At 34.8% G+C, this 12,961-nt stretch overlaps 1 protein-coding gene across 2 annotated transcripts; it reads right to left on the minus strand.

Annotated features, from left to right (window-relative positions):
* Nucleotides 1-1,005: 1,005 nt before the first annotated feature.
* LOC105227361 (uncharacterized) lies at nt 1,006-11,104 on the minus strand. Of its 2 annotated transcripts, XM_049457734.1 has the most exons (6): nt 10,484-11,104; nt 9,453-10,097; nt 4,202-4,555; nt 3,836-3,995; nt 3,071-3,198; nt 1,006-2,377 (listed from the first exon to the last, which is right to left on the minus strand). In XM_049457734.1, exons 3-6 carry the CDS (start codon nt 4,517-4,519, stop codon nt 1,436-1,438), a joined length of 1,548 nt encoding a protein of 515 aa, XP_049313691.1. In that variant the 5' UTR covers nt 4,520-4,555; nt 9,453-10,097; nt 10,484-11,104; the 3' UTR covers nt 1,006-1,435. The 2 variants fall into 2 exon arrangements, with proteins under 2 accessions (XP_049313691.1, XP_049313690.1); XM_049457733.1 differs by having other exon boundaries at nt 9,453-11,104.
* Nucleotides 11,105-12,961: the final 1,857 nt, after the last annotated feature.

The following is a 12,961-nucleotide window of genomic DNA, read 5'->3' on the forward strand; positions in this document are numbered from 1 at the left end:
TAGGCCCTAAATACCGCTTGGAGGTGTGTAAATCTAATAAAATCTGAATTTTTCTAAGATGAGTTTATTGGCCACATAGAAAAATTTCTCGCTGTGTATTGGAGTTGCAGCTTTTTGGCTTAAAAGCTTTTATAGCTGCCTGAACAAAGCGCAGAGGCGAACTTTCACGCGAAAAAATTGTTGGGTTTTCGGTATGACTAAAGAAGTATTTTTGTATATTTCAAAAGCTCATATGAAAACTTTAAACTTTAAGTTGAAACGGTTTTTGGCTTGACTAAATAAAAGTTCAGATGAAAGCTTTCAATCAAAAGTTGAAATGGGTTTCGGGCTTGACTGAAGTATACCAACTAAAATTATCGTCGAATGGGTATAATTTGAAAAACTTCTAATAAAGCTTGCAAGCTTCGAGTTCAATTGCAAAATATAACAGAAGAAAAGTTAAAAGACTGCATGACACTATCTTTATATACATATATCATAATCTTGTAGAAAATTTAGTGCTATAAGAATTGGTTTTTTAATTAAGTTAAGCATTTACGAGATATTCATGATCAAACTGTTAGGTTTACGAAAAAGTCGTCAGAGACAATGTTGTGACGCATTCAATTTTCTACAAAATCTATGAACGAGGTATTTTTTCAAGTACTCGTAGTTGGAAGGGAGTTATGAATTTTTCTAACTCATCATAAGAAAAAATAGAAAACTTTTAGGCGCAGGACCCTCTTGTTACATTCAGAAGCACATACTTGGAAAGACTTTCTTAAGTAAGCTTTTTAAATATATATTTCGAAGGTAGATGAAAACTTTAGACAGGCCACAGCTTGGTGACAGGTTGACAATTGACAAATGCGTGAAGGGACCATTACTCGGTGACAGGTTGACAATCAGCTGATGCAACGTGATTTGTCAACACATTGCAAATATGCTTTGACTCTGTATTAACTGATGATATTCGTCCTTACTCAATTTATGCTGGGAAAATAGCTTTAATTGAAACATACAAAATTTTTATAAATTATTTATTAACTTTTATTTTAACTTATGCAAAATCAGTTCACAATACTTAAAACTATTTTTATATTATATATATAGTAACAAGTAGTATGTTCGTTTGTTAATACTTTGACTTAATGCTAATATTGTCGGCATGTTAGTAGCACTTTTTTTGTAAAATTAGTTTAACTTATTTAAAATAAATTATGATTAATAAAAATATGCCACTTTTACTTTAGAATGTGTGTAATTAGAAGCAAGTAAAAAAATTCTTCATTCTTTTTTTATTTAGGCACAAGCGGTGTTACCATATTTTCTTAAAAAAACTTGGCAGTATGTGAAAAAATTCAACTTATTTTGAATAATGCTTAAAATTAAATTTTATAACAATTACAAACTGATTCTTAAAAGGGGTGTTTAAGCAACTCTCAAACGCTCAAATCTACACCAACATGCTGGCATTGTTGTCACAGAACTCATAAATATTGTCAACAAATTGCATTTCCGCATTGACAACGCTCTTTGGCGCTTGCACTTCATGCTGTACTTCTTCCACCAATTTGGGCATGAGCGGTACACCGCAATCATTGGCGCTCTCCGCACTACTTAAAGCCATGCGCTTGAGATTATTCACAATCGATATGTCCTGCTTGATTTCCTGCTTCAACTCGCGCAGTTCCTGCTCCGTTTGTATGATTTGTTCGGCATACTGCTCGACATTGCGTTGTATTTGGCCAATAGAGATTTCCAGCTGTTGGTCCGCCTTGGCATACAACTCGTTGTGCAGCTTATGAAGTTGACACTTGTGTGTCAAACGCTGTGTGAGCTCATATTCATGTTTGTAGAGCGTATCGATTTCGTTGGTCTTCTGCGCCAACTTGTGTCGTAGGGAATGCCGTAAGGGTGCATCTTTGCGTCGGCGTATACAGTTATTTGTCACTTCGTGTATTTGATTTGGCAGTTTTTCGCGCGGTTGCGGATTTTTGCGCTTAGGCGTTTTGTTGCCGCGTCGTTTGCGACGCATGGACACGCGCGTCTCGGATAGGCTGTAGAGCTTTCTTTTTAGCATCTCAGCTTTTGTAACAGGATCGTGTGTATTGCTGGCGGATTGTAAGGGAATGCTGCTTTTCGGCGACGTCGATGAATTGTCATATTTCTTATCGGGTAATAGAACGAAGATGATTTCATCGGGGCTTTCTTCCTCTTTGATGGGTAAAAGTATATTTTGTGGCTTGTTTAAAGCAGGTGGCAGCATTTTATTATTTCGTTTTGGGAATTTCAATAGTTTGGCAAAGTACTTTCGCAGAGTCTGGAACCAGTTAGTGCTTGGTTTTGGCGGCGCTGGTTCTGCGACGTCTTTGTGGTGCTTGAGGCTAAGCCGGATCTACGAAGAAAGAAATATGGATTTTTTTATTTGAGTTGTATGGATCGGGCTATTATCTTTTTGAAAGAAGAAGATAATCAAAATTGAGCTCGCTGACAGAGAGCTCCAAGTTAGTGAAGAGTAAATGATCTCACTAGCTCTGGTCTCCAGCTACTTCCAAATTATATTTGTCTGGTTGCGTGCCCACAACGGAATCCTTGGAAGCTGTGAAGTCCATGAGCTCGCTAGAAAGGCCAACTTTACTCAAATCCCATTAGGATGGGCTCGGGCGTTAAGTCTATGGGCTTCGCGCGAGCTCAAGAAATATGATTCTTCCAACGTCAAATAGTCTATTTACCAGTTCGTAATATCTAACATATACATACGTATATAATAAATTGATTAACGGTAAAACACCTAAACAAAGCTAACAATGTCCGAGGCATTGCCTGATGCGTTTTTGTTGTTAATTTTATGACGCTTCTACTCCTTTTATGTACGCAGTTTTGCGTGTGGCGCCAATATTTTTTTACCACTCAAGCGCGCCAGCGTTATATAATCACAGTTTATGAACAGGTAAGAACACGGAAGAACTACAAGCGGGCGGTCTAACAACGCTCATATATAAAATGATATATGTGCATATAAATTCATGTTTGTTATATATGCTTTTCGAAAAAATAACCCGCAAATATTGGTGTATAAGTGAATTACCTCATTGTGCACACGACTCCAGGCCTTCCAAACGGGCAAAATTGCCATGTTGCCATCGTAGCTGCGCTCGATACCGCGCCAACTTTCCGTTATAACATAATCGTTGTAGTCACGCGATGCTGCGCCAGCTATTCGCACGTAGTTTACACATACATACATGCATATATATACAAATATATGAATGAGCACGCCAATAGCGGGCGTCAGGCGGGCGTCAGATGGGTGTCAGGCGGCGTGGGGTAGCAAGTCGCAACCCCACAAATCGCGTCCGTCCGAACGGAAGTGAGTCCATAGTATGCGGAAAGTACCGGAAGCATAGTCGATGTGTATAACAGTAAAACAACAAGCAGGTAGCCGCGGAGTCAAGACACGCCAGAGTTGCCGGGTGTTGCCAAAAGTGTAGGTGTTGTAGGTTGGTGGTAAAATAAGGCCCAAAAAATACAAGCAATCAATAGTAATTAGTATATAGTATTTAGTATGTGTATATACATATGTATACTTAAAAATATATATCAGTGTAAATATTCTAAATATTGGCATTTCGAAATTAAAATACTTATTATTAAACACCGCATATAAAAATGCTAGAGAGAGAGAGAATGTGAGTGATAGTATAGAGTAGGCATATAAGGCCCTCTGAATATACTGCGCTCCCCCGCTTTCTCATTTCTGACACAAACCCACACAAATAAACAACAAGGCAGTGTACCCAGCTTTTATAGTCTTACAAATAGCAGCGTTTTTGTTCTTATTAACTTGACTTACATTTGTTGCAATTGGCAAAATAATCGTGATTGCCGCCATTACGGATTTCATCATCAATCAAAGCTTTAATAATATCATTGCAGGTGGTGCGCTTATTTACGCCGGACACGTAACGTGGTTCCTCGCCCAGCCAAATGGGTATCTCCTTGTGGCCTTGCTCCTACGAGTGACAAGAGAGTCAAAGAGGGAGCGTGAGAGAGAGGGAGAAAGATAGAGAAAAAGATATATTTTATTTAGATATAAAAATATGCTGTATTTGCATAAGATAAAAATGTGCCTATGAAAGCTTTCAGAAAGTTCAAAAAGCTCTGCAATATATCATACTTAAATCTTACTGAGATCCAATTCAATTTTAATCTAACTCACCTCAGTACTATTGACCCCACTCAAAGATATCGTGCGACTTCGGCTGCTCTTCGTGCTGCAGCTGCTCGCTGCATAATTTCCGTGCTGACGACCCTTCGTGTATTTCCGATATTTATGGAACTCTTTAATGTTTGAATTTTTATTGTCATTATTATTGTTGTTGTTATCCGCTTGTTTCAATTGCTGTTTAATGGCATTATTTTGATTTTTCAAAGGTAAGATCGGGCTATAACTGCTCAGTTCTTCGGGTTCTTTTAGCAATGAAGGACACTCATCCAAATTATCGTAGATGAGCGTGGAGTTCTGTTGGGCAGCCATAGGAAAAGATATGATACAGTGTACTCAAAAAAGCACCTGAAAAGGAAATTTTAGTAAGAATGAATTAGAAAATGTGTTTGTGTAGTTATATAACTGTAAAATATGTATTTATATGCATAAATTTGGAAGCTTCTTATGATTTTGGCTTTTGTTATAAGTTGCATGTAGAATGATTAAGAATTATTTAAAGCGTCCCGAAAGCTTTTCCAATGTGAAAGCTCATTTGAGCCCAAAGTTAAACCACTCTGTATTTGTTTTTAAACTTTGCCACCTAAATTCTGGTTGCGAATATATGTTCCATTTATGAAGCTTTCAGAATTTTAGCTACGATTTGGCTAAGCTTTTTCGGCGTTTACCATGAAAGTTTTATTTCTGTAATCAGTCCATTTTGTATAAACTAATTTTCGGCTATGTGATATTTATCAATCTTTAAAAATTACACATAAGTTTTCGGAAAGCTTTTTGCGCGTACCATGAAAGCTTTCTTTTGGTATTAACCCGAAATTTTTAAATTAAACTATACAATATTTAAATTTTTTGGATATTTAAAGTAGCAATCATTTTTCATGTATTAAAAATGTGTCAGCTTTCATATATTTCGTTTATGAAAGCTCCGTTAGCTTGTGAAATAAGTTAAAGTACTTCCGATTTTTTTACTGCACATGCCACTTTGCCATTATTAGTACATATTACATTCACTACTCATACATTTATAAACCCGCTTATTATTACTCATACTCTTTCTACAAATTTAATAAGCTTGTCATAGAATTGATGAAAGCTTTTCTTGGAAAACAAAGTAACGCAAATAATCAAAAACCACAACAAAGCATTATAAATGGAAAGCTCATAAAATTGTTGTTACGAATTCGTTTTGTTACACGAATTGCATACAATGTGCCTGCGTTACCTCAGAATAACGGTAACGTTGTATAAAATGTAAAATATGCGGTGGTGGCTGGTTGCAGTGGCGTTGGCATTTGACGTCGCTTTGGTAGTCTAACGATCAATTTAGATTTGTTGCCAGCGATAAAATAAATTATCCCTGTACATTAAAGCCACCTCAAACTAACGCTGGCACCTGTGCATACCAATTTACATATGTATATGTATAACTGTACACATTTATTTATGTTTTTTGTAGAGTGAATTCGTTGGTTAGAAGTTGTATGCAGCTACCCTCAGGTAAAGAAAGGCGCAGAAAGGTGCTGATGTCAGGGTATGGTATATATTTGGTAGTTGAAAAGCCGTCTCAGTCCAAACGCGTTCACCTGCGCTGACGTGCAAATATGCCATGCACGGAATTTCCGTGACTTGTACGTACCGGAGCCCGTAAAACATATTTTCATATGTTTGGTGCCTATTTTGCATTTACCAACTCCACTCCATTGCATGCGCGTTATTATATACATATTACTATATGCATGTAATCAAAGTGCTTTATTACGAAAATGTTTGGGTAGTTTTCGAGACAAAAAAATATATATACTGGCAAAAACAACACCAAAATTACAACGTTAATATAGGGGCACTTAAAAAATAGAAAAGTATAGAGTAATGTTATGGCGTAATTGTAGTTGCTGTGGTGAAATTCGTGTTTGGGGAATCATAAGTTACCGTTAGTGCCTATATACCAGCAAAATCTCGGCGAAGAGACTCTTCTTATTCTCTCAATTTCTCAAAAGTTCAAAAAAGTTGTGATATCATGTCGCTCTTAAGGTTCGCAAAAGGCGTTGGCGTACTGTATAATGATTAGTTCAGCTCAAACTTTACAGCACCTGCATCTGACATTACTAAGGATCAGTAGCTCTATGTATGTCGTGACAGCCGGTTAGTACTCGTATAATCTAACTTAACCGCGAAGAGTAGTATTTTCGAGAGGCTTTTTTCAGAGTTATTCAGGCTGAAAGCTTAAGAGTTCAACGTCGTTTTAAAGCCTCGTTTCTCTTTAGAGATGTCAAAGTAAAGACAGAGTTTATTGGACACTCCATGGTAAACTCTTGACAGTTGTTCATTAACACTCAACTAAGAGAAATTTAAATTAATTTTTTCAATAAAACGCAAAGCATATGAATAAGAGAATTGACATATAATTTCAGGTGAACAGTGATAATTATTCAGCGAAAGTTAATGCATATGTATAATCAGTATATTTCGAGTGATTTACTGGCGATTTGAATACACTGTTCATTTGACATTCATTCATATGAATTATGGGTATATAATTACATTGCAGAGCTGATTTTATATGCAAATCTGCTGGGTACCGTTCAGTGAAAGAATGAATGAAGGCTGCACTGTGTCAGCAATGTCCTGACAACATACATGTATATAGATATATGCGTATGTGTGTAAATAGATTGCGGTTAATGCACGTTACCATTCAATGCAAGTGGCTATTAGGGTTAAGTAATTGGTAGTAAAAATAGTGAGCAAGTGCAAATAGAAAAAATAGTATGTAATTCAAACTTCTATATTTCATATTGGAAGATGATATAAAATACATACATACACATGTTTATTGTTGGATTCATTGGCTCTAAAATGTAAAAACAAATTTTCATCCTACAATTTATTTTTTCATATTTCAACTTGCGCTTGTGCCTAACCCTAATATCCTGTATATGTAAATGTGTGTTAGACCCGCCAAATATTAATAGAAATTCCATAATTGTGATGTATGTGTGAAAAATAAATAAAGACATTTTCAAATCAATAAAATATACCAACGAAAGGGTATATCAAAGGTTTAATTACTGTCAATCGAAGACGCCACAACTGTCATTTGTGCTATTCACAGACCGCCTATATAATCGCGTGTTGCCTAACAATAAAAATTGCCTCTGGCTGAATCATCGCTTTTATAACTAAACTGCTGTATGTAGATTTGTAAAAATGTAAATATTGTATGTAACATTTGGTAGGGATGAGAGTGGTTCAAATTAAAGAATGTATGAATTAGAAGCTCTAATTTTTGTTTACAATTTTAAGTACTGATTACGAGTTTGAGTTCAAAAACTTTCCATCAGAGACAGCTATTTTTGTCATTTCAGTAAATGGTGGTGGTTTGACTCCTACATCCATTGACTACAACACAAAAAATACTGTAAAAACTGTAAAAAAAATACAGATTGAAAATTATTTGATCGAGCATCAACTCTATTTTATAGAATATAGCTAAACTACTGAGCAGCATTCCAATGATTCTTGACAGCTATTGAAAGATAAATATTATATAAGTTTGTTTGGACTAATTCACTGTGAGCTACTTAGAGTTACTATAGAACAAGATATTATTCTATGAACATTTGAAGTACAAGCTTCGAGTTATGTTATTGCAAGCTAAAAGCAACCGAACCGGCTACTGTCTTAGTATCCTCAATGTAGATCATAGTTATTCTATCTTACATATGATTAAAATTTCCTTAACAGTCGACAGGAATTTCTTGAGTATCTCTCAAATAAACAGTATCTCTAATATATATGTAGATCATAGTTATTTTATTTTACAGACACTTAAAATGCTCTTATCTTCAGAGAAATTCCGTAAGTACCTTTGCTATATACTTATATAAATAATATCAAAAGATTTGCAGTATGATCGACACACTAAGCTTTGGCACCCAAAGAACCACAGAGTATTGTAAAAGTCAACTGTGAATTCTCCCAGTGCCAAGAATTAGCATGCGAATTTAATATCGAGCAGTAGTTTTGCAGATGTAATAAGTGAAAATCTATTTTATAATTGAAATCATATTTTATTGGACATGCTTTCATTAAAAATGTTTGGAATTTGTTTTACAGAAAGAAATTTGTGAATAATTTAATTTTTAAATATTTTTATAATTTTTTATTATATTTTTTAATATTTGTCTTTTATTGAAAATTTTTAAAAATTTTAAAAATTTAATAAAAATAAATTTCTACTGAATTATTTTTTTGAATATTTCTTTATTAAATTTATTTACGAAAATTTTGAATATTCATTGCTATTTATTAATTTTTTTTTTTATTAAACATTTTTGCAAATGTTTTAATAAAAAGAGATTTCTATAATATATTTTTGAATATTTTTAATAGAAAGAAATTTGTTCTGAAAAATTTGTTTAAATATTTTTATAATTTTTTATGATATTTTTAATTATTTCTCTTTTAATAATTTTTTTTTAATTTGTTTTAATAAAAAGTAAACTTTTTTTGAAATATTGAAACGAATTTTTTGTGAAATTTTTTTTTTTAACATTTTTCTTAACATATTTTTGAATATTCGAATTTATTATTGAGACTTTTATAGATAGTTTCGAATATTTCATTGCTATTGAATTTTTTTTTGAAATATTGAAACGTATTTTTTCTGAAATTTTTTTTATTAAACATTTTTCTTAACATATTTTTGAATATTTCAATGTCATTAAAATTTTTTTTCTAATATTTTTTATTAAAAATTCTGAATAATTTTTTAAATATTTTTCTCTTGAAAACTATTTTTTAAGACATGTTTGAACATTTTTTTGGAAAATGCTTAATAAAAAGAAATTTGTTCTGAAAATTTTTTTTTTAAATAGTTTTGGATATTTCATTGCTATTAAAATAATTTTGGAATATTTTTGTTCTGAAATATTTTTTGAAAAATATTTTTTATTAAAATTTTTTTTAAGTTAGTTTTGAATATTTTTTTGTCATAAAAAATATTGTTTTTTTAATAATTAAAATTAATACAATTTTTTTTGAATATTTTTAAATCAATTGAAACTCTGAAAATAAATATTTATTAAATTTTTTCCGCATTAAAATTATTTTTATACTCGATTTCTGTTGTTAGACAGTGTGAAAGAATTCATTTTTTTAATAATGTCACTATATTTATTAAAACTTAACTAATATTTAACTAATGCCATATTTAGAATTTTATTTTTCTTATGCCGAAACTTACCCAAAAATTAAGATGAACCCAAAAATGCGCTTTTCCACAGCTTTTTATTTTATAACGTATGAATTTAAAAAGTATGCCGCCTTCAAAAACAAATTTAATAAATAAATAAAAAAGTTTTCTCCGCGTACTTGTAATATTTCACACTGCCACTTCGCCACAAATAAGAGTCACTGCTTATAACACAAAATGATAATAAATTTTACTTAAAACATGAACAGCGAAAAGAAAGCAAAATTAAAACAAAACTGTTGATCGTTGAACGTTGCGTTGTAGGCGCAGGACTACATGTTAGCCCTGCGAGCGTATGCGTTAAACTGACTAACTGAATTCGAAATGCATGACCCGGCTAGGCTAGGCCGACTCGCTGGCTGGCTAACTGCTAGCACTGTGACTACAGCGCGAACGAGGGAGGATTTTCGCTTCCTTTGCAGTCGCACCGCCGTTTTCGTCCCTAGTTCTGTATTTTGTTGTTGTTTGTATTGTATTTTGTTGTTGCTTGCATGAGTATGTACTGCCAATTAGGCAAGTACGGAACGCGCTGGCAATGAAACAGTGCTGCTATACTCGTATATGCGTGTAGTTGTAGTTGTGTCAGGAATCGGAACAGAATTTGAGCCGCTAACCGGAAGCGGACGAACGTTAGCGCTAGAAAGCAGGCAGTCAGGCGCGGAAGCAAGGTGTAAAGGTAAGAAAAAAACAAGAAAAAGAAAGAAAGGCAGTCAAATAAAAAATCATATAATGCTGCAAGTATTTGTTGTTATAAGTAATTTTGTTGCTGTTGATATTATTTCAGCAGTACGCTATTGTTGTGTGTGTAATTTCCGTTGACGTCGTGGCAGCGCAGCAAAACCCTGCTAACGTTCGTTTGGAGTTATAGCAAAATGCATAGCAGTATATGTATGTGTATGTATATAGGTGGCTATATACATAGGTGTCTAGGTGTATATGGTGAATGTGTATCTATGTATGTGTGTAAGTGTAAGAGTGTATATGCGCAATGTTAGATTTGCTGCTATTGGCCTGTGACTTACTTTCAGCCAGCGCCGTCCGCTGCGCCTGAACAGGATCGGTGAAATGCTGAATTTTTCGCTCAATTTTCTTATTGTCAGCGCTTTCGCACTGAGCGTTTAAAGCAGCGCTGTCGGCAATGACATATGAGTGGGTGTGGCGTTGGCTTATCGCTGCTACTATGACTTCCGTTACTACTCATATGTAGCTGTATATACATATATACATATCAATTGGGTCTGCCACTAAAGCCACGAAATATGCCTACATTTTGGCCGCCTATAACGGTAATTCAAATTTTTTCGCTTTTTTTCGTACAATTTTCCTATACCGGCAATTCGTGTAGCAGTTGGTATTTTGTATGTGTATGTGCGGCGTTTTGATTTGGCCTTTCGGTAACTAAGACTACGCGAAGTTAATAATGACTGCGTGTCGGATTGGTGGCGCCTAACTAATTTCCCAACTTGCGAACGAAAAATCGAATATTTCACATACAACAACAACAAACGAAAAACTAAAGTCGAATAAATGCGCAATAACAAAAACAACAAAAATAGCACGAAATTATAGCGAAAAGTGCTGGCGCTAACGGCAAAGACGAGAAACAACGACGAAACGAAACGCACCGTATCCTTGGCGACGAGTGACTAACTGAATTTTTATTTGCTAGCACAAAAACTGGAATAAAAAGCGCAAAATTACAATGAAGAAAAACAAAAACAACAAGAAGACGGAAAAAAACAACAACAACAAGAAAGGAGAAAAACAAAAAAGCTAAATAGAAATAACAGCAACAAAGAGAAAAACAACAGTAACAACAACAATGGCAAGAAATGAGCAAAACAACAACAACAAAGATAAAACCAACAACAAAAACGAAAAAAAAAAACAAAAACAATAGCAAGCAAAAAAGAAAAAAATTAAAATAACAGCAACAAAAAGTGCGCACACTATCCCTTGCCACTGTCAGCGAACCAACACGTTAAAGGCGCGCACACACATACATATAAAGATATTTACATATACATACATATATCATATATTAAACATGTGAATGTGTGCTGCTATATGTAAATTAAGGTTAGCGCTGTTGTTGTAATGGCTAAAAAGCAGAAGAAAACGAAGAAGCAGAAGCCAATGTTATTATAGTTAGCGGCTAACAAAGCGCTAGCGGTCAGCAAGAGCGGGGGTTGCACCAACACAAATACAAAAATACACAAACACACGCATACACATGCAAAGACAAATAAATTGACGAAAAAACGCGGGCAACGAACGCATTGGCTTACAAATAAAACACACATACAAAGGCAAACAAACAAAATACATATATACTTCACTCACGGCTACATTCACACATTGACATATACATACATTTACAATGTATGTTTATATATACGCCATTTATTTGATCAAAGGTTGCGCCAACAATCGCACAAATATTGGTTGAGAAAACGTATGCCAATGTGGCATGCGGCATGTGGCATGAGCGAGTGACAACATGCAATCCTGCTGCCAACGCGGCGCTATGCTGTTGTTGTTATTATTTTTTTATTTTAGTTTTTGTTGTTGTTGCTGCTGATGTTGGTGATAGCGCCAGCGCTGCTGGTGGTGGTGGCAAATAGTCGTTGCACTGATAGTGCCAGCACAGGCAATTATACCAACACTGCCACTGCAGGTTGTTGTTGGTGCTGTTGTTGTTGACTGGTGGTAGTGGCGTAATTGCTGGAATTACCATCATCAGCTGCGAAGCTTACGCAGCAATGTAAAAATAAACCCATCAGGGCACTCACACACCCATACACAAATACATATTTACGTACATGTGAATAAATATTATAGGGATGCAAATACTGCGTTGTTGTTATTGTTTTTTACTTTGCTGTGTCAGGTGCGCGTAGGCCAGGTAAAAAGGCCGCGGTGATCGTTGCGCTGCGATATGCATTCATGTACACATGTACACATACATATGCAAATATGCATACGCTTATAACAGCGCAAGGAAGAGGGTGCGCGTGAGAGGATAAAAAAAAAGGTCAGGAGTGATATGTGAGAAATGTCGGAGAATTTTTTTGGAACTTTTGCATGCTTAAAACGGTTTGAAGTACGGTACTTTGGAGGAGTGAGGGTGTGTGAACTTTTGTTTCGACTGCTTCGAAGCTAAAATACCGTTATAGATGCATTAACAGGCTATTACTAAGATTTGTAAGATTATGTTAAGAGGCTGATTGTAAGAGGGATCTCACTTGGACAGTTTAGAACGCCGTTCCGTTGTGGTACCTAAAACCTCTTATATTCTTATATACTGGATCGTAAGGCTCTTATGTCAGTTTCGGTAATGTCTTTTGGTTCGCCGAACGATAACTGAGATGTTTTAGCCTCAGTCGTGCAAAGAGGTCCATTGGACCAGTGCTAGAACGCAAGATGGCAATGGTGATCCAACTTGGTCTCATTCCTAGGTTACCCCTCTGACTACCTTGCCAGCTTTGCAGTTGTCAGCA

Source organism: Bactrocera dorsalis, chromosome 5, assembly GCF_023373825.1.
Source record: "Bactrocera dorsalis isolate Fly_Bdor chromosome 5, ASM2337382v1, whole genome shotgun sequence".
Classification (NCBI taxonomy): Eukaryota; Metazoa; Arthropoda; class Insecta; order Diptera; family Tephritidae; genus Bactrocera; species Bactrocera dorsalis.

What these genes read in the sequence shown, in the direction of transcription:
- LOC105227361 (XM_049457734.1), bottom strand. Translation starts at nt 4,519, where the DNA reads ATGGCTGCCCAACAGAACTCCACGCTCATCTACGATAATTTGGATGAG. An exon ending in TTTTGCCAATTGCAACAAAT is followed by an intron (nt 3,199 to 3,835) that starts GTAAGTCAAGTT and finishes ACGTGCGAATAG; the next exon opens with CTGGCGCAGCATCGCGTGAC. An exon ending in GGAGTCGTGTGCACAATGAG is followed by an intron (nt 2,378 to 3,070) that starts GTAATTCACTTA and finishes CTTTCTTCGTAG; the next exon opens with ATCCGGCTTAGCCTCAAGCA.